Source organism: Chenopodium quinoa, unplaced genomic scaffold (assembly GCF_001683475.1).
Source record: "Chenopodium quinoa cultivar QQ74 unplaced genomic scaffold, ASM168347v1, whole genome shotgun sequence".
Lineage (NCBI taxonomy): Eukaryota > Viridiplantae > Streptophyta > Magnoliopsida > Caryophyllales > Amaranthaceae > Chenopodium > Chenopodium quinoa.
The window spans coordinates 1,572,638-1,587,201 of NW_018743285.1; the positions used below are offsets into that span (position 1 = coordinate 1,572,638).

Consider the following 14,564-nt stretch of genomic DNA (forward strand, 5'->3'; position numbering starts at 1 on the left):
CTTGGAGGAAGTACTTTGTGGTGATTTTACTACAGGTGATGCTGGCATATGGAGCAAAGAGGTGGATGCTATAGAGGTAACTCTCTCCCTTGAAGAGCTTAGCCCTAAAGAAAATTTGAAGGTAGAAAAATTGGTTCAGGAATCAAAACCTGCAGAGGTAAAGAAACCTGAATTAAAACCTCTTCCTTCTCATTTAAAATATGTTTTTCTTGATGAGCAGGAATTACACCCAGTGATCATTAGTACTGCACTTGATGACCCACAGATTTCTCAACTCTTAACGGTTCTTAGAACTCACAAAAGGGCAATCGGGTACAGTATTGATGATCTGAAGGGTATTAGCCCTGAATTTTGTATGCACAGGATACACTTAAAGGAGAAACACAAGCCATGTATTCAACCCCAGTGAAGGTTGAATCATAATATGCAAGAAGTAGTCAAGAAAGAGGTGATGAAATTACTTGATGCAGGTATTATTTATCCTATTTCTGATTCAAAGTGGGTCAGTCCTGTGCAGGTAGTACCTAAGAAGGGTGGGATGACAGTAATAAAAAGTGATAAGAATGAATTAATTCCCACTAGAACAGTGACAGGTGGCGTATGTGTATTGATTATCGTAGATTAAATATAGCCACTAAGAAGGATCATTTTCCCTTACCCTTCATTGACCAAATGCTTGAAAGGTTAGCCAATCATAAGTTCTTTTGCTATTTAGATGGGTACTTTGGATTTTTCCAAATTCCAATTCACCCTGATGATCAGGAAAAGACTACATTTACTTGTCCCTATGGTACTTTTGCTTATCGTAGGATGCCATTTGGCCTATGTAATGCCTCAGCTACTTTTCAACGTTGTATGATGAACAACTTTTCTGAATTCATAGAGTCTATCATGGAAGTTTTTATGGATGATTTTAGTGTATATGGTTCTTCATTTGATGCATGCTTAATTAATCTCACTAAAATATTGAAAAGATGTGTAGAATGCAATTTGGTTTTGAATTGGGAAAAGTGTCACTTTATGGTGACAGAGGGAGTAGTTCTTGGTCATATCGTATCTGATAAGGGTATACAAGTTGATAAAGCTAAGATTTCTGTGATTGAACAATTGCCTCCACCAGTTAATGTTAAGGGGGTTAGAAGTTTCTTAGGTCATGCGGGATTTTATCGCCGTTTCATCAAAGATTTTTCTAAAATTGCTAAACCACTAACTCAGCTTTTGTTGAAGGATGCCCCTTTTGATTTTACTAATGAGTGTCTTGAGGCTTTTAACAGGATTAAGCAGGCTCTAATATCGGCACCTATCATATGTGCTCCCGATTGGAATTTGCCTTTTGAGATTATGTGTGATGCCAGTGATTTTGCAGTTGGAGCCGTGCTAGGACAGAGAAAGAACAAAGTTCTACATGCTATTTATTATGCTAGTAAAACTTTGGATGAAGCCCAAGTCAATTATGCTACCACAGAGAAGGAGTTTCTTGCTGTTATATATGCTTTAGAAAAATTTAGATCATATCTAGTTGGTTCTAAAATAATTGTTTTTACTGATCATGCAGCTCTGAAATATCTGATTGCCAAGGCAGAAACATATCCTAGGCTTCTCCGTTGGGTTCTCTTGCTCCAAGATTTTGATGTAGAAATAAAAGATAAAAAGGGAGCAGAGAATGTTGTAGCAGATCACTTGTCTAGGATCAGGTATGATGATGGTAAAGATTCTCTCCCTATAGATGATTCCTTCCCTGATGATCACTTATTCTCAGTTGTAGAGCAACACCCTTGGTATGCAGATTATGCTAATTTTTTAGTGGGTGGTACTCTACCTCCTGACTTGTCTTATCAACTTAAAAAGAAATTCCTTTATGATGTTAAACATTATTTTTGGGATGATCCTTTTTTGTTTAGAGAGTGTGCAGATGGTTTGTTTCGCAGGTGTGTTCCCGAATGGGAAGTCCACCGGAGTACTCACTAGCTGCCACAACTCCCCCTATGGTGGACATCATGGCCCTGCTAAGACAGTCGCCAAGATAAACGAGTCAGCATTTTATTGGCCTACCATGTTCAAGGATGCTCAAGCCTTTGTCATAGCTTGTGATTCTTGCCAGAGGACTGGTAACATCTCGCGGCGGCATGAGATGCCCCAAACAGGTATCTTAGAAGTTGAAATTTTTGATGTTTGGGGTATTGATTATATGGGTTCTTTTCCCTCCTCAAAAGGGAATCGTTATATACTTGTTGACGTTGATTATGTCTCTAAGTGGGTAGAAGCCATTGCCACACCCACCAATGATTCCAAAGTGGTTCACAAATTATTCAAGAAAATCATCTTTCCTAGATTTGGAGTCCCTAGAGCCGTAATTAGTGATGGAGGATCTCACTTTCATGAGAGGAAGTTAGACACCCTTCTGAAAAAGTACGGAGTATACCATAGGACATGTTTAGCTTACCATCCCCAAACTAGTGGGCAAGTAGAGGCTTCAAACCGTGAAATTAAAGCTATTCTGCAGAAAGTGGTAGCAATGTCTAGGAAGGATTGGAGTGATAAGTTAGATGACACCCTTTGGGCATATAGAACCGCATTTAAGACCCCTATTGGTACTTCTCCCTATAAACTAGTGTATGGAAAATCATGTCACCTCCTAGTTGAATTAGAGTATAAGGCTTATTGGGCAATCAAATAGCTTAATTTAGATGCTAAGCTAGCGGGAGAGAAAAGGTTACTTCAACTTAACCAGTTAGATGTGTTTAGTTTGCAGGCCTATGATAGTGCACGTGTCTATAAGGAGAAAACCAAGAAATGGCATGACAAGATGATCCTTCCGAGAGAATTTAAAGAGGGCGATAAGGTTTTGCTATTCAACTCTAGGCTTAAACTATTCCCAGGAAAGTTAAAGTCCAGGTGGTCGGGCCCTTTCATTGTCAAAAGGGCAAATAAATTCGGTTCTGTAGAATTATATGATGGAGCAGGTGGAGATTTCAAAGTGAATGGCCAACGTCTGAAACTGTATCACGACGGGGCTACGATAGGTGCAGTTGAATTACTACACCTAACCGATCTCTCCTCATCTTGATTAACATATGGTAGGACGTTCGTGCGGGACCTTGATAAACCAGCGCTTTGTGGGAGGCAACCCGTATTTTTCTCTTTTTTTTCCCTTTAATCTTTTATTTTTTACTTTTTTTTGGAGAGGACGAGAGAGGGAACTAACATATTTTAGAGTATTTTTACGCAGGTTGGAGAACAAAGAGTTAGCCAAAAATTTGAGAAAATAAGAAAAGTTGACATACGGAAATTTTAGCCTCGCGCCCGACCGGGCGCGGGAGCATTACGTATACGTCAAAAATTTGCCCGACCGAGCGCGAGAGAAAGAATTTTTTTTTTAACTCGCCCGATCAGGCGAACATCCGCCCGACCGGGCGCGAGAATGTACTCTCATGAAGAATCAAGATCGCCCGACCGGGCGAGAGGTCGCCCGGCCGGGCGCGCCTCTATTTCTTCGGATTCACTTTCTTTTCTCCTTTCTTTCTTCCTTCTTACTCCTTCCTCCATTGCTTTCTCCCTCTAAAACTCCATTTTTCTCTAACTTCTCTCTACGTTTTTTCCTTCATCCCCTATCCAAATCTTAAGTTTTTCCCATCATTATACTCCCCTCTTCATCCCCTACATTCCTATACTGATATTATTACTTTTGAAGGGTTCAACAATCACAATTTTTCCATGTTCAAGAGACAAAGAAGCGTTCACGGTTCAGGGTCGGGTTCGGAATCGGGCCAAGGAGTTTAGTACGATCCGGAGCTCCAACTTCCGGATTTGTGGCCAACCATTCGGATTACTACATCCGATCAGCATGACCATTTGCCGGACGTGAGGTAATTTCTTCCCGGTGGTTACACCGGGACACTCTTAAGAAATTAGGCTTGTATGATCATGTTAAACAATTCATGGCTGATATAGGTATGCGAAAATTTGTTGATATGTACTACCCGACATATAGGGAGTTGACATGTGAATTTCTTTCATCCCTTAATGTAGTACAATCTAGGAATGGTCCAATTCTACATTTTCGATTAAACAACAGAAATATTAGTTTAAATTATGTAGAATTTGCCGAACTGTTTAAACTGGATTCCTCTCCCCTTACTGAATGGAGTGAAGAGTATAAGGCAAATGATATTTATTTTTCTCTAACGGGCAAAAACTGCCCTAATTCGCAGCATGCCAGTACTCTTCCATTTCATCACCCCGTCCCTAAAATTTTTCACAAATTTTCAGGGACCTGTTTTCTGGGACGTCACGAACCCCACAATGCTCAAACTAACGAATTAGCTATCCTAGGGCATTATGTTTTTGGTTATGGACGATTGAACATCTCCTGTTATATTATTCATCACCTGAGTAGGCACGCTAATGCCTGTAGCAATAATGCTAAAACCCCCATTCACATTGGCGGCCTTATCACTAGGATAGCCCTTAAAAAGGCTGGGTTCAGTGAGTCTAAGTATGCAGGGATTACTAACTGTGGGGGGGGGGAATATCAGATAAACCTGTCATACATGCAATTTCTAAACTGGATTAAAACCAGTCGTAACCAAGTTTCAGAGTGGTTAGTCAGAGTCGACAGGGAGTACATCCCTGTTTTCCCCCTCCCTAACCCTGAGTTGACAGCCTTTCCCCCTGGGCAAGAGTCGTATACCTACGACATTCTACTTGCTCACGCACAGGGTTTGTCCCAGCGTCCACCACGTGCTTCACCTCGTCCACCATCACCTCCACAACCTCACTATGAGGCACCACCACCTCCACCTCACGTACCTCAACCTAGGCCACCACCTGTCCCTACCTCATAGACCATTTGGGATATGCAGATTATAGGTCAGGCCATAGGTAGGGTAGAAAGGGAGCAGGGAGACCTTAGGAGAATGGTAGGGTCTATTGATAGGAGGTTGGGGTACGTAGAGAGGAACCAGGGTAGAGCCCTATTTCCTATGTATGATGACTATGCTCGTTGGGGTGATATTCCTGACAGTGTAGTTCGTCCTAACTGGTACCAGACTCCACCCCAGGGATATGTGGATCCCACTACACATGGTACATACTTTGACTATTCCACATATACCGGGTACGACCAGGATTTTCCCTCTGGGGGGTTAGGGGGGGATGTTCACCCTAACTATTTTGGTGGTAGTTCTTCTGGTGGTGCAGGTGGCAGTGGCGGTGAGTCTGGCCAAATGGATGAGGATGGTGATGATTAGTCACGCTTGGCTAATTCCCGAGTCAATGAGGACATTGTCTGATTCTGGCTTGGGGGAGATTTTGGATATAGGTATATTTTATTTTCTTTATTTTATTTTATTTTATTTTTGTGTGTGCTTTAGTATAGTTTTTATTGCTTTCTAGGGTAGATTTACTGCTTTAAAAAAAATATATATAAAAATACAAAAATACGAACCAATGAATGATAAATCATGCTCCCTTGTGCCCCATACATGAAGATGGCTTTGATTCTTGGTATTTGATGATGAGTATTGTGGATAGGTTAGTCATGATTTGATGTTTAATTGCTTTGATGTCTTAACATGAGTCAATTTTATCCAACTGCTTGTGAATATAGTGCTTGACTAGTTGATTTGGTTAGGAATGTGTTTTAGTTCCTGGTATGTCAATGAAGTTGAGTATTGGTTTATAACTCTGAGTAGTATTTGTATGACTCATTATTATGCACAATGAGGAGGACGAAGGCATTTGTTCTTTTAGGTGGCCTTTAGATGATTTTAGATATATTTGTTCCCTTCTTGCTACCCATGTTGTTGCCTTGACTGTTTATTGTTTATTAACCACATTACAAGCCTATTTTGCCCCATTGGTTACTAGTCCCGAGCTTGGCTTGGGGGAGCTATTAGTGAGTGAGGGGAGGGACTTTGTAGTGTGCATATTTATTTGCACAATTTTGGGTGGGCTTGAGAAGTTTTTATTTGTTCTTATTTTTATAGATTGGAATAAATATTGAAAAATTGTTGTTCAAAGTGAAAAATTCCAAGTGAGTACAAAGAAAAAAAAAAGAGCAAAAGAAAAAAAAAATTGTTTTGATGCTCAAGTGTTTTAATGAAGGTGTAGGCTGAATTAGTTTACGCCACACCATCCTCGCAGCAGGGCAGTCACGAAGGGTGTGGAGTGTAGACTCTTCACGTGTACCACATATATGGCATGCAAGGGAGTCAATGAGATTGTGCTTGAATAAACTCAGGTTGCAAAGCACACGATTATGACAAACAAGCCAAAGAAATGCTCGTATCCTCTATTGTATGGGTGCTTTCCAAACTAGATCCCAACAGCTTTCATCAAGAGAGTCACTCTCCTGTCTCATGATTCTCAGAGCGGATTTAATCGTAAATCTTCCCTTTGAATCACCTTTCCAATAAACCAAATCACCTATATTTGGATCAATTTTGAGCTCATGATTTTGTATTAGCTTGAGAGTGTCTTGTGGAAGAAACGGTGCAAAAATATTCCATCTCCAGCCACTATTGTCTTCCCACATTTCAGCCACTGTTGCTCCAGCCAATTCAAGAGGGATTGGTTGCGTAGCCAAATTGCTTAGAGGCTCATCCCCCACCCATTTATGATCCCAAAACAAGGTATTATGGTCGTTACTCACTGCAATTTGCATACCCTCTCCAAGAAGTTTAGCATTGTCAGTGATTCCGCTATATACATTCGACATATCTCTTTTTGGCTCAAACATATCTATATCACATCTCCCTTTGCAATACTTGGCACGCAACACCCTTGACCACAGGGAGTTAGGTTCAGTGAGTACCCTCCAGCCTAATTTTGTGAGAAAGGATGCATTAGCTTGTTTGGCTGAGTAAATGCCAATGCCTCCATGAGCTTTCGGCTTTTGGAGGGTGTCCCAAGCAAGGATATGAATCTTACGCATATCTTCATTGCCACCCCAAATGAACCTCCTTACTTTTATGTCTATGTCATCACAGATTGTACGAGGCACCTTGGCAGTTTGCATTGAATAGAAGGACATGGTAGATAAGGTGGATTTAGCCAAAGTAATACATCTAGCTAAGGATAAGTATTTGGTCTTCCACCCTGCTAATCGTCTATCTATCTTCTCACATAGGTGACTGTAGGTACCTTTGGTAACTCTGCTTGTGAGAGTAGGCATGCCTAGATATAGGCCAAGGTCCGTCGCTGTCTCCATTCTCAAGGTTGCTGCTATCTCTTGTTGCATCCCCTACTCTACATTATTTGAGAAAAAAACATGAGATTTCGGCAAGCTTACTTTCTGCCCTGAAGCTTAACAAAAACGTTCCAAACAAGCTTGTATCAAGCATGCTTGATCCACAGTGGCTTCCGCAAAAAGTACAATATCATCCACAAAAAATAAATTTGAGAGTAAGGGTCCATCCCTGCTTGCTCGAATTGGTTTCCAATAGCCATTCACAATAGCCGCCTCTATAACCTGATAAAGACGTTCCATACACATCACAAATATATATATGGAGATAAGGGGTCTCCTTGTCGAACACCCCGGCTTGGTTTGAAGCTATTAGAGGGCTCGCCATTCCAAAGAATTTGAAGAGATGTTGTGGTAATACACTCCATAATTACCTCAATCATGGTGATAGGTAAGTTCATTTTCACTAAGGTATCACGGATAAACGACCACCGAAGCCTATCATAGGCTTTTTCAAAATCGATTTTGATTGCCATGTAACCTTTCTTTCCTTGCTTTCTTCTCATGGTGTGTAAAACTTCTTGCATAATCACAATGTTGTCAATTATTTGCCTGCCCGGGACAAAGCTTGATTGAGTGTTTGAGATCAAGTTAGGAAGAATCGGTTTAATTTGATTGACTAAGACCTTTGTGACAATCTTATAGGCAACATTACATAGCCCTATAGGACGAAACTGAGAGGTCAGTTCAGATTTCTCAAGCTTCGGAATGAGAGCAATGAAAGTGTCATTAAAATTCTCAGGCATACCCTTCCCTTCAAGAATCGGGAGTATTGTATCATATACAGATTGTGCTACAAGTTCCGAATTCTTTTGGTAGAATAGAGCTTGAAATCCATCGGGACCCGGAGCCTTAAGAGCAGCCATGTCTTTTACCATAGTGTCAATCTCAGTACATGAATAAGGCCGAGTAAGAAGCCTCCATTGTTCTAGTGGGAGTTCCGGAAAAACATCCTGTGGCACATCAAAACGAATAGGTTCACCTTCATCTGTAAAGAGTTGCGAGAAATAGTTCACTATATGCTCTTTGATTAATTCTTTGTCTTGTAGCCATTCCCCATAATTCCCTTTTATAGCCACGATACGATTTTTCCACCTACGAACAATGGTAGTAAGTGGAAAAAAGTCGTATTTTTGTCCCCATCCTTTAACCAATCAATTCGAGACTTTTGGTACCACAAGGTTTCTTCTCTGGATAAAACTTCATCTAGCTCGCGACGAAGTTTATTTTCCAGTTTGATTAAGCCCCTGTCCTGGCGAATGGAGAGGAGTTTCTGTATGCCACCTATTCGTGCCATAAGAGCTCTTTTCTGCTTAAAGATGTTACCAAAAATATCTCGATTCCATGTTTGCAATTCCTTTGATAATTTTGAAAAGGCTGGTAATAATGGACTGCTATGATCCCACTTTTGAGTAACAAACTCCTTGAAATTCTCATGGGCCATCCATGTTGCTTGAAAGCGGAATGGCCTATGTAATGCTTGCAATGGAACAAATCCATTAGGAAATATAAATATGGGGTAATGGTCGGAATGAATGGCTGGTAAATGCTTCATGGCAACCTTTTCAAACCGGAGGGCCCATTACTCATTGCATAGGGCTCGATCAAGCCTACCACTCTGCCTTGTTTCCAAAGAGCGCCCACGCGCCCAAGTATGAGCAGCCCCAGAGAACTCCGCCTCAACGAGCTCCATCTCTTCAATCCAATTGTTGAACAATTTTGATCTTCTGTCCGTCTCCTTACAGGAGGTGTTTCTTTCCGAGGGAAATCTTGTGTCGTTAAAGTCACCCGCAATCATCCAGGGCTTATAATTATGTCTAGCGAAGTCCTTTAACTCCTCCCATAATTCCTTCCTCTTCGTGGGATACGGACTAGCATACACAGCCAAAAAAAACCACGGTGTTTCTCCAACTCTTGTAATTTCCATGGTGATATGTTGGTTATGTTTGAGGATCGGGTTAACTTTAACAAACTCTGTCTTCCAGTACACCCAGATTCCACCACTAAACCCCATGGCATCCACTCTTTCATGGCCATCATAGCCAATGATGTTTGCAATCTTAACTGCTTGTTCTCCACCCATGTGAGTTTCAACAAGAGTCAAAACATTCGGTTTATGAGTATGAATTAGGTCTTTCAGTGATCTAATAAAATTTGAACTACCTGCACCCTGTACGTTCCATATCATACAAGAAATTGGTAGAGAATTCGGAGCCAAATTCGGTAAGTTTTCTTCCATAGACAACGGGATTGAAGGAAGGCTTGTCATAAAAGCATTGCTATTGAGTCTTAGAAAGCGCTGCAGTTCAACTGGAATTTTCAGCGTGGCCACCAACTCCTTAGGATTCGAGATTGGTGGTAGGAAAGAATCCAGGCTCAACTCCAATATATGCGTCATTGGGGTTGTGATCATCAAATAAGGGTGTTCCAATGGGTGGCCCACGAACAGGGTTTTCTCCGGGGGGATGCTCAGAGTGATCGGTTAAGGAGTTGGAAACATGACTGATGGAAAGATCTTGCTTCAGACTTGCTTGGCTTGGCTTCTCAGATCCTTGGTATATTACTTCATTAGCTTGTGAGAAGGCTTGGTGGTTTGCTTCGAAAGAGAAAAACAAATTTTCTTTGCCTTGCCTTGTATTCGAATTAGTTATGGTAATAGGATCAATCGTGTTGATTCCCTTCTCTCTGAGTGGGCTGTTAGTTCCATTCAAATTAGGATACCCCTTTTCCGCATGATAATTTTTGGAAACAGAATTTCTTGGTTTTGGATTATGTTGACTAGATTTGATATTTTTTGTTTTATCTTTGGGAACAAAATTATCCTTAAAATTAATTTGCTTAGAGTTCTCCCTCAAATTAATTGATGGAAAATTATTTTCCTCTTTATCTTTCGAAGAGTCATCCATATCTTGCAATTCCTCATTATGTTCCTTATCATGCTCATTAGTTTCTATCTCCAATGCCGAAAATCTTGATCCTTTCCCGTGATTTTTGCGAACAGAAATATTTTGGAGATTATTCCCTTTTTCAAACCTACGTTGTTCAACTCTAGTATCGCCCTTCTCCGGACCTTTTAAGCCACCAGGAGTGGTGTTTGCAACCGCCTCTGGAATGTTAGTGCCTTTCAGTATTTTCTTTTGAGTCGGTATTTTGATAAACATCCAAGATCCAAAGTCTTCCCTTTCCTCTGGCTTTTGCATTTGTTCATGTAGAGGGTTATCATGAATGACCATCTCCTTCATTTGATCCTTAGTAGCTTATGCTTCACATTCATCAGCAACATGGCCCAATTTCCCACATTTAAAGCAGACCATTTTAATGCCTTCGTATTGAATCCTCCATATTCTACCATTCAACCAGAATTTTGACAATAGGGGTTTAGACAAATCAATCTCTACACTGAGTCTAGTGAATTGTCCTCGTTCGGCTTGTGTAGTGGTTTTATCAATACGCAAGACCTTGCCAATCTTAGATCCAACTTTGTTGAGAAAGTTGATGTCAAAGTACTCCACTGGAAGATTGGGAATGCGAACCCAGGTTGTGAGTACTTTGATAGGAGATTCATCAGGCACGAAGTTAGGCACCCACTTCCGAATGATGAGATAATTATCATCAAGCATCCATGGACCTTGCGTGAGCACGTAATTATAATATGCCTGATTAGAGAATCTAGCAATATAATAATTGCATCCTATGTCAGTGAGGGCTAATCCCCCCTTAATATTCCATTTCTTTTTTAGCCTTCTCATCAATCCCATGTATCCTATTCTGCCACTAAAGAGTTTGATGATTAGGGAATTCATCCATGGCTGCCTGAGTCTCGCCTTCTCCTCCTTTGTCAACTGAATCACAGGGCAGCGCTCATCCTTAAGGATTTCCTCTGGTATCTTCTCATCATCAGAAACGTCATCCATATCAATGTCAATTACCTCAGTTTCAGTATTGACACGTGATGTGCTATAAGTAGCACCTCGAAGCATATCCTTGAACGAATGCAAATCATCAACATTTCTGGGGATTGGACCTTCCTTGCGATTTTTCATAGTATTTCCATCTTCTACAGCATCAACTTCAGACATTTATTCATCAATTTGATTGGTGAAGATTAAATGATTGATTTTTCATTTAGGTTTTTTATTTGATCGAACGATTTGGTCATGTTCTGCAGCAGATTGTTATTCGCATCCAAACTCTTGTGGGTTTCAATGGAGAGCATTTTTTTTACAGAAGGAGTACCACTCCTTGATTACTACATGAGTACATGCGAAACCAATGAAATCTTAAAATTGTGGAGATGTGTTATAAGTTTTCTCTCTAAGAGCAAGTTAAATGGTTGTAACTAGGGACTTGCTTGCAATTTTACATATTTCCTAGCTACTAGAGCAAGAATATGCAACTAAGCTAATTTGGTTGAAAAAAACTTGCTAAAAAGATAATGTTAAAAGTTAATTAGTAATTAAGATGAAAATAATATATTAATAAATTAAATAATAAGCTAAGAGCATCTCAATTTTTTTTTTTTTTTACAAGAAGAGCATCTCTAATGGTAAGCTACAACACTTTGTTGCTTACCTTGCCAAAAGCTAGTATATTTTATAGCTACAAAGTGCTCCAATGGTTAATTGTAGCATAATGTAGTTTGGAAGAAAATAAATAAATAAATAAGTTTTTATTATACACACGTGATATTTAAGTGGATGATTTTACCTTTGAAAAATCAAGCAACGTAGCTTGTTTGAACAACGTTGCTTAATCTAGCTACATCAATTTTCCACTTCAATGGTAAGCTACATGCTTGCAATTTTAGTTAATTTGCAAACAAGTCCCTATTTGTATACCATTGAAGATACTCTAATAGCTAGCCTCTTAGAGATATTAGATATACCTTTGGTGATAGCCTCTTTGTACATATTAATATTGTCATTTTAATAAGGACAAAAGATTAATCAAAATTCGTTCCATAAAAAAAAAAATCAAAATACATTCAACAAACATATCAATATTATCATAACTAAAAATTGCCTTATTTGACATAATTTTTTTTATGAAAAATGACATAAATCAAACAAAATTTAATAATAACTTAAATAAAAACTGTCTCATATATTTAGCTCCACATAAGATAAAATATACATGCAACTTAGGATCAAAAAATTCAACCAACATTTAACAACATTAATTGAAATTGCCATACATACATCAAGTCATAATTGCCAATTTATGAGCAAATTAGATAATTTCAATCATTTTCATTATGTTATAATAATCATGATTTATAAATAAACTGAATTTAGAGATAACATTTATAACCCTACCTCATCAATGAACTCTCAACAAGCTAAAAATTAGTAGCAATCCGAAACCAATTTTCCAGGTCGATGCAAAACTTTTTTAAATTAATATTGGCATTCCTCCAAAATGGTGTATCTTTTTGTGAAAGTTGGCTTATGTGGAATTTTGGTGAAATCCCAATTTATCTCGCCATGGTATGTAAATTGATATCACATGTGATTATTGCGGTATGGAGTAGGAGTACTGTAGGGAATTTTAACTCTGCCCTGCATGTGATTCATGTTTTTAAGCATGGTGGCGATCTAAGGAAAATAAGCTAGAGAAAAAGAGTCGCCAACAAGTTTTAGGAACTTGTAAACCGTTCACGAGTGTGAAGGTTACACCCCATTCACAATCACAGGATTGCTAACTCCATAGTGGTCCGGAACCATGACTAGATGTTCGGGGATGATGGTACGAATTTGACCTAAGAGAAGCCAAACCCGCCCTAAATAGGCCTTTACTCAATTCTTTTGATATTCATGTGTGCTTTTCGATCAACATACATACATCAAGTTAATCCTAAACCTGTTTAATCTACGTTGGTTGATTATTCATGCACAATCAAATTTATTATTGGTGATCACTTGAATTTAAATCATATTAACCTAAATTAAATTATTAATTATTTTATTAGGCATGATTTCAAGTACAAATTCTCTTTAAACCTGCAAAAAAGGGCGTCGGAAAAATTATCGGCCTACGAATGTGGTTTCGATCCTTTCGGTGATGCCGTGATCAAGCAATAACAATAAATCATGAATAATCAAGCAACATATGATTAATATAACAATCATCATCATAAAAAACATTGTTAGTGCATTGTTAGTAGTAAGATCCTAGGCATGATACTAAACGGATTAATAACAAATGCTAGCATGTCACTAATAATAAAATCAAAGCGTTATCCTAAACATGATACTAGCAATCATAATAACATCCTAAACATGATACTAGAAATCATCCTAAACATGATTTCTACTCCAAAATCAAAAGAATAATTAAGTAATCGAATTACTTACTTTGATACATTAACCTTCTTGCTATCAAAATAATACACACGTTAGTAAACTTCAAAAAAGTTAAATCAATAAAGTAAATAAATCAAATATGAATTGAAATATAGATTTGGGACCAAACCCTCAGAAATAGCAACCTTTCACGTCGAGGTCAAAGGCAACGTCGAGTATGGCTTAGAGTATTCGAATCTCGCAAAGGAGGTATTGTGACTGATTTAAAAGAGTATCAAGGATGTGTTTAGGCTAAGGCTAAGAACATTGGTGTTTGAGAAGGATTGTTGATGATGACTGGAGCTAGATGGTTGTAGCTAATTGTGGCTTATGATTGATCGTTCTAGCTGATCCGAAAACAGGGAAAACGACCTCTATTTATAGAGAAAAAAGAGAGTCCAAGACAGAATAGAACAACTTTTGACGCGACGCGACAAAACTGTCATGCCGCGCTGGGAGCTGACGCGCCGCATCAGGACTATCGCTGTGTGATGGTTCTGGCGTTGCGCCCTGGTTCTAAAAGATATTAAAGTCGTACGGAGTTTGATTTCTAATGGAATTGTGTTTGCAGAAGATTTCGGGACATCTTCATATCCAACTATTTATAAGAAGTTTTATTCAATCTCGAAATTCTTTGATCTTTATCTTTTCGGGAAGGATAGATTAGAACCTTCTAGAGGATTCTAGAAGTTTCTAACTGATTTAGGATTGGAAATGTGATCATATAGGGCCTAAATAAGATAATTGGACTCCATATAACCATTGGGTCGTAGCTAAGGTGTACCTAGGCTCGGTTTAGTATTTTGGCCATAACTTATTCGTTTTAAGTCGGATTTAGGCTTATAATATATTGTTGGAAATCTCTTTTCAAAACCCATCCAACTAAGCAATAATTGTACTGAGAGTATGGACCAAAATAATTTAGTTTGGACGTTTTTATGAGTTGGACACGAAATGAATGATTTTAAGGACATGAA

The 14,564-nt window shown here is 38.9% G+C and overlaps 2 protein-coding genes across 2 annotated transcripts; both read right to left on the minus strand.

The window, feature by feature from the left end:
* Positions 1-8,828: 8,828 nt before the first annotated feature.
* LOC110735618 lies at positions 8,829-9,485 on the minus strand. The gene has a single exon (XM_021915805.1). The coding sequence runs from the start codon at positions 9,483-9,485 to the stop codon at positions 8,829-8,831; it is 657 nt and encodes a 218-aa protein (XP_021771497.1).
* Positions 9,486-10,503: 1,018 nt separating this feature from the next.
* LOC110735619 lies at positions 10,504-11,325 on the minus strand. The gene has a single exon (XM_021915806.1). The coding sequence runs from the start codon at positions 11,323-11,325 to the stop codon at positions 10,504-10,506; it is 822 nt and encodes a 273-aa protein (XP_021771498.1).
* Positions 11,326-14,564: the final 3,239 nt, after the last annotated feature.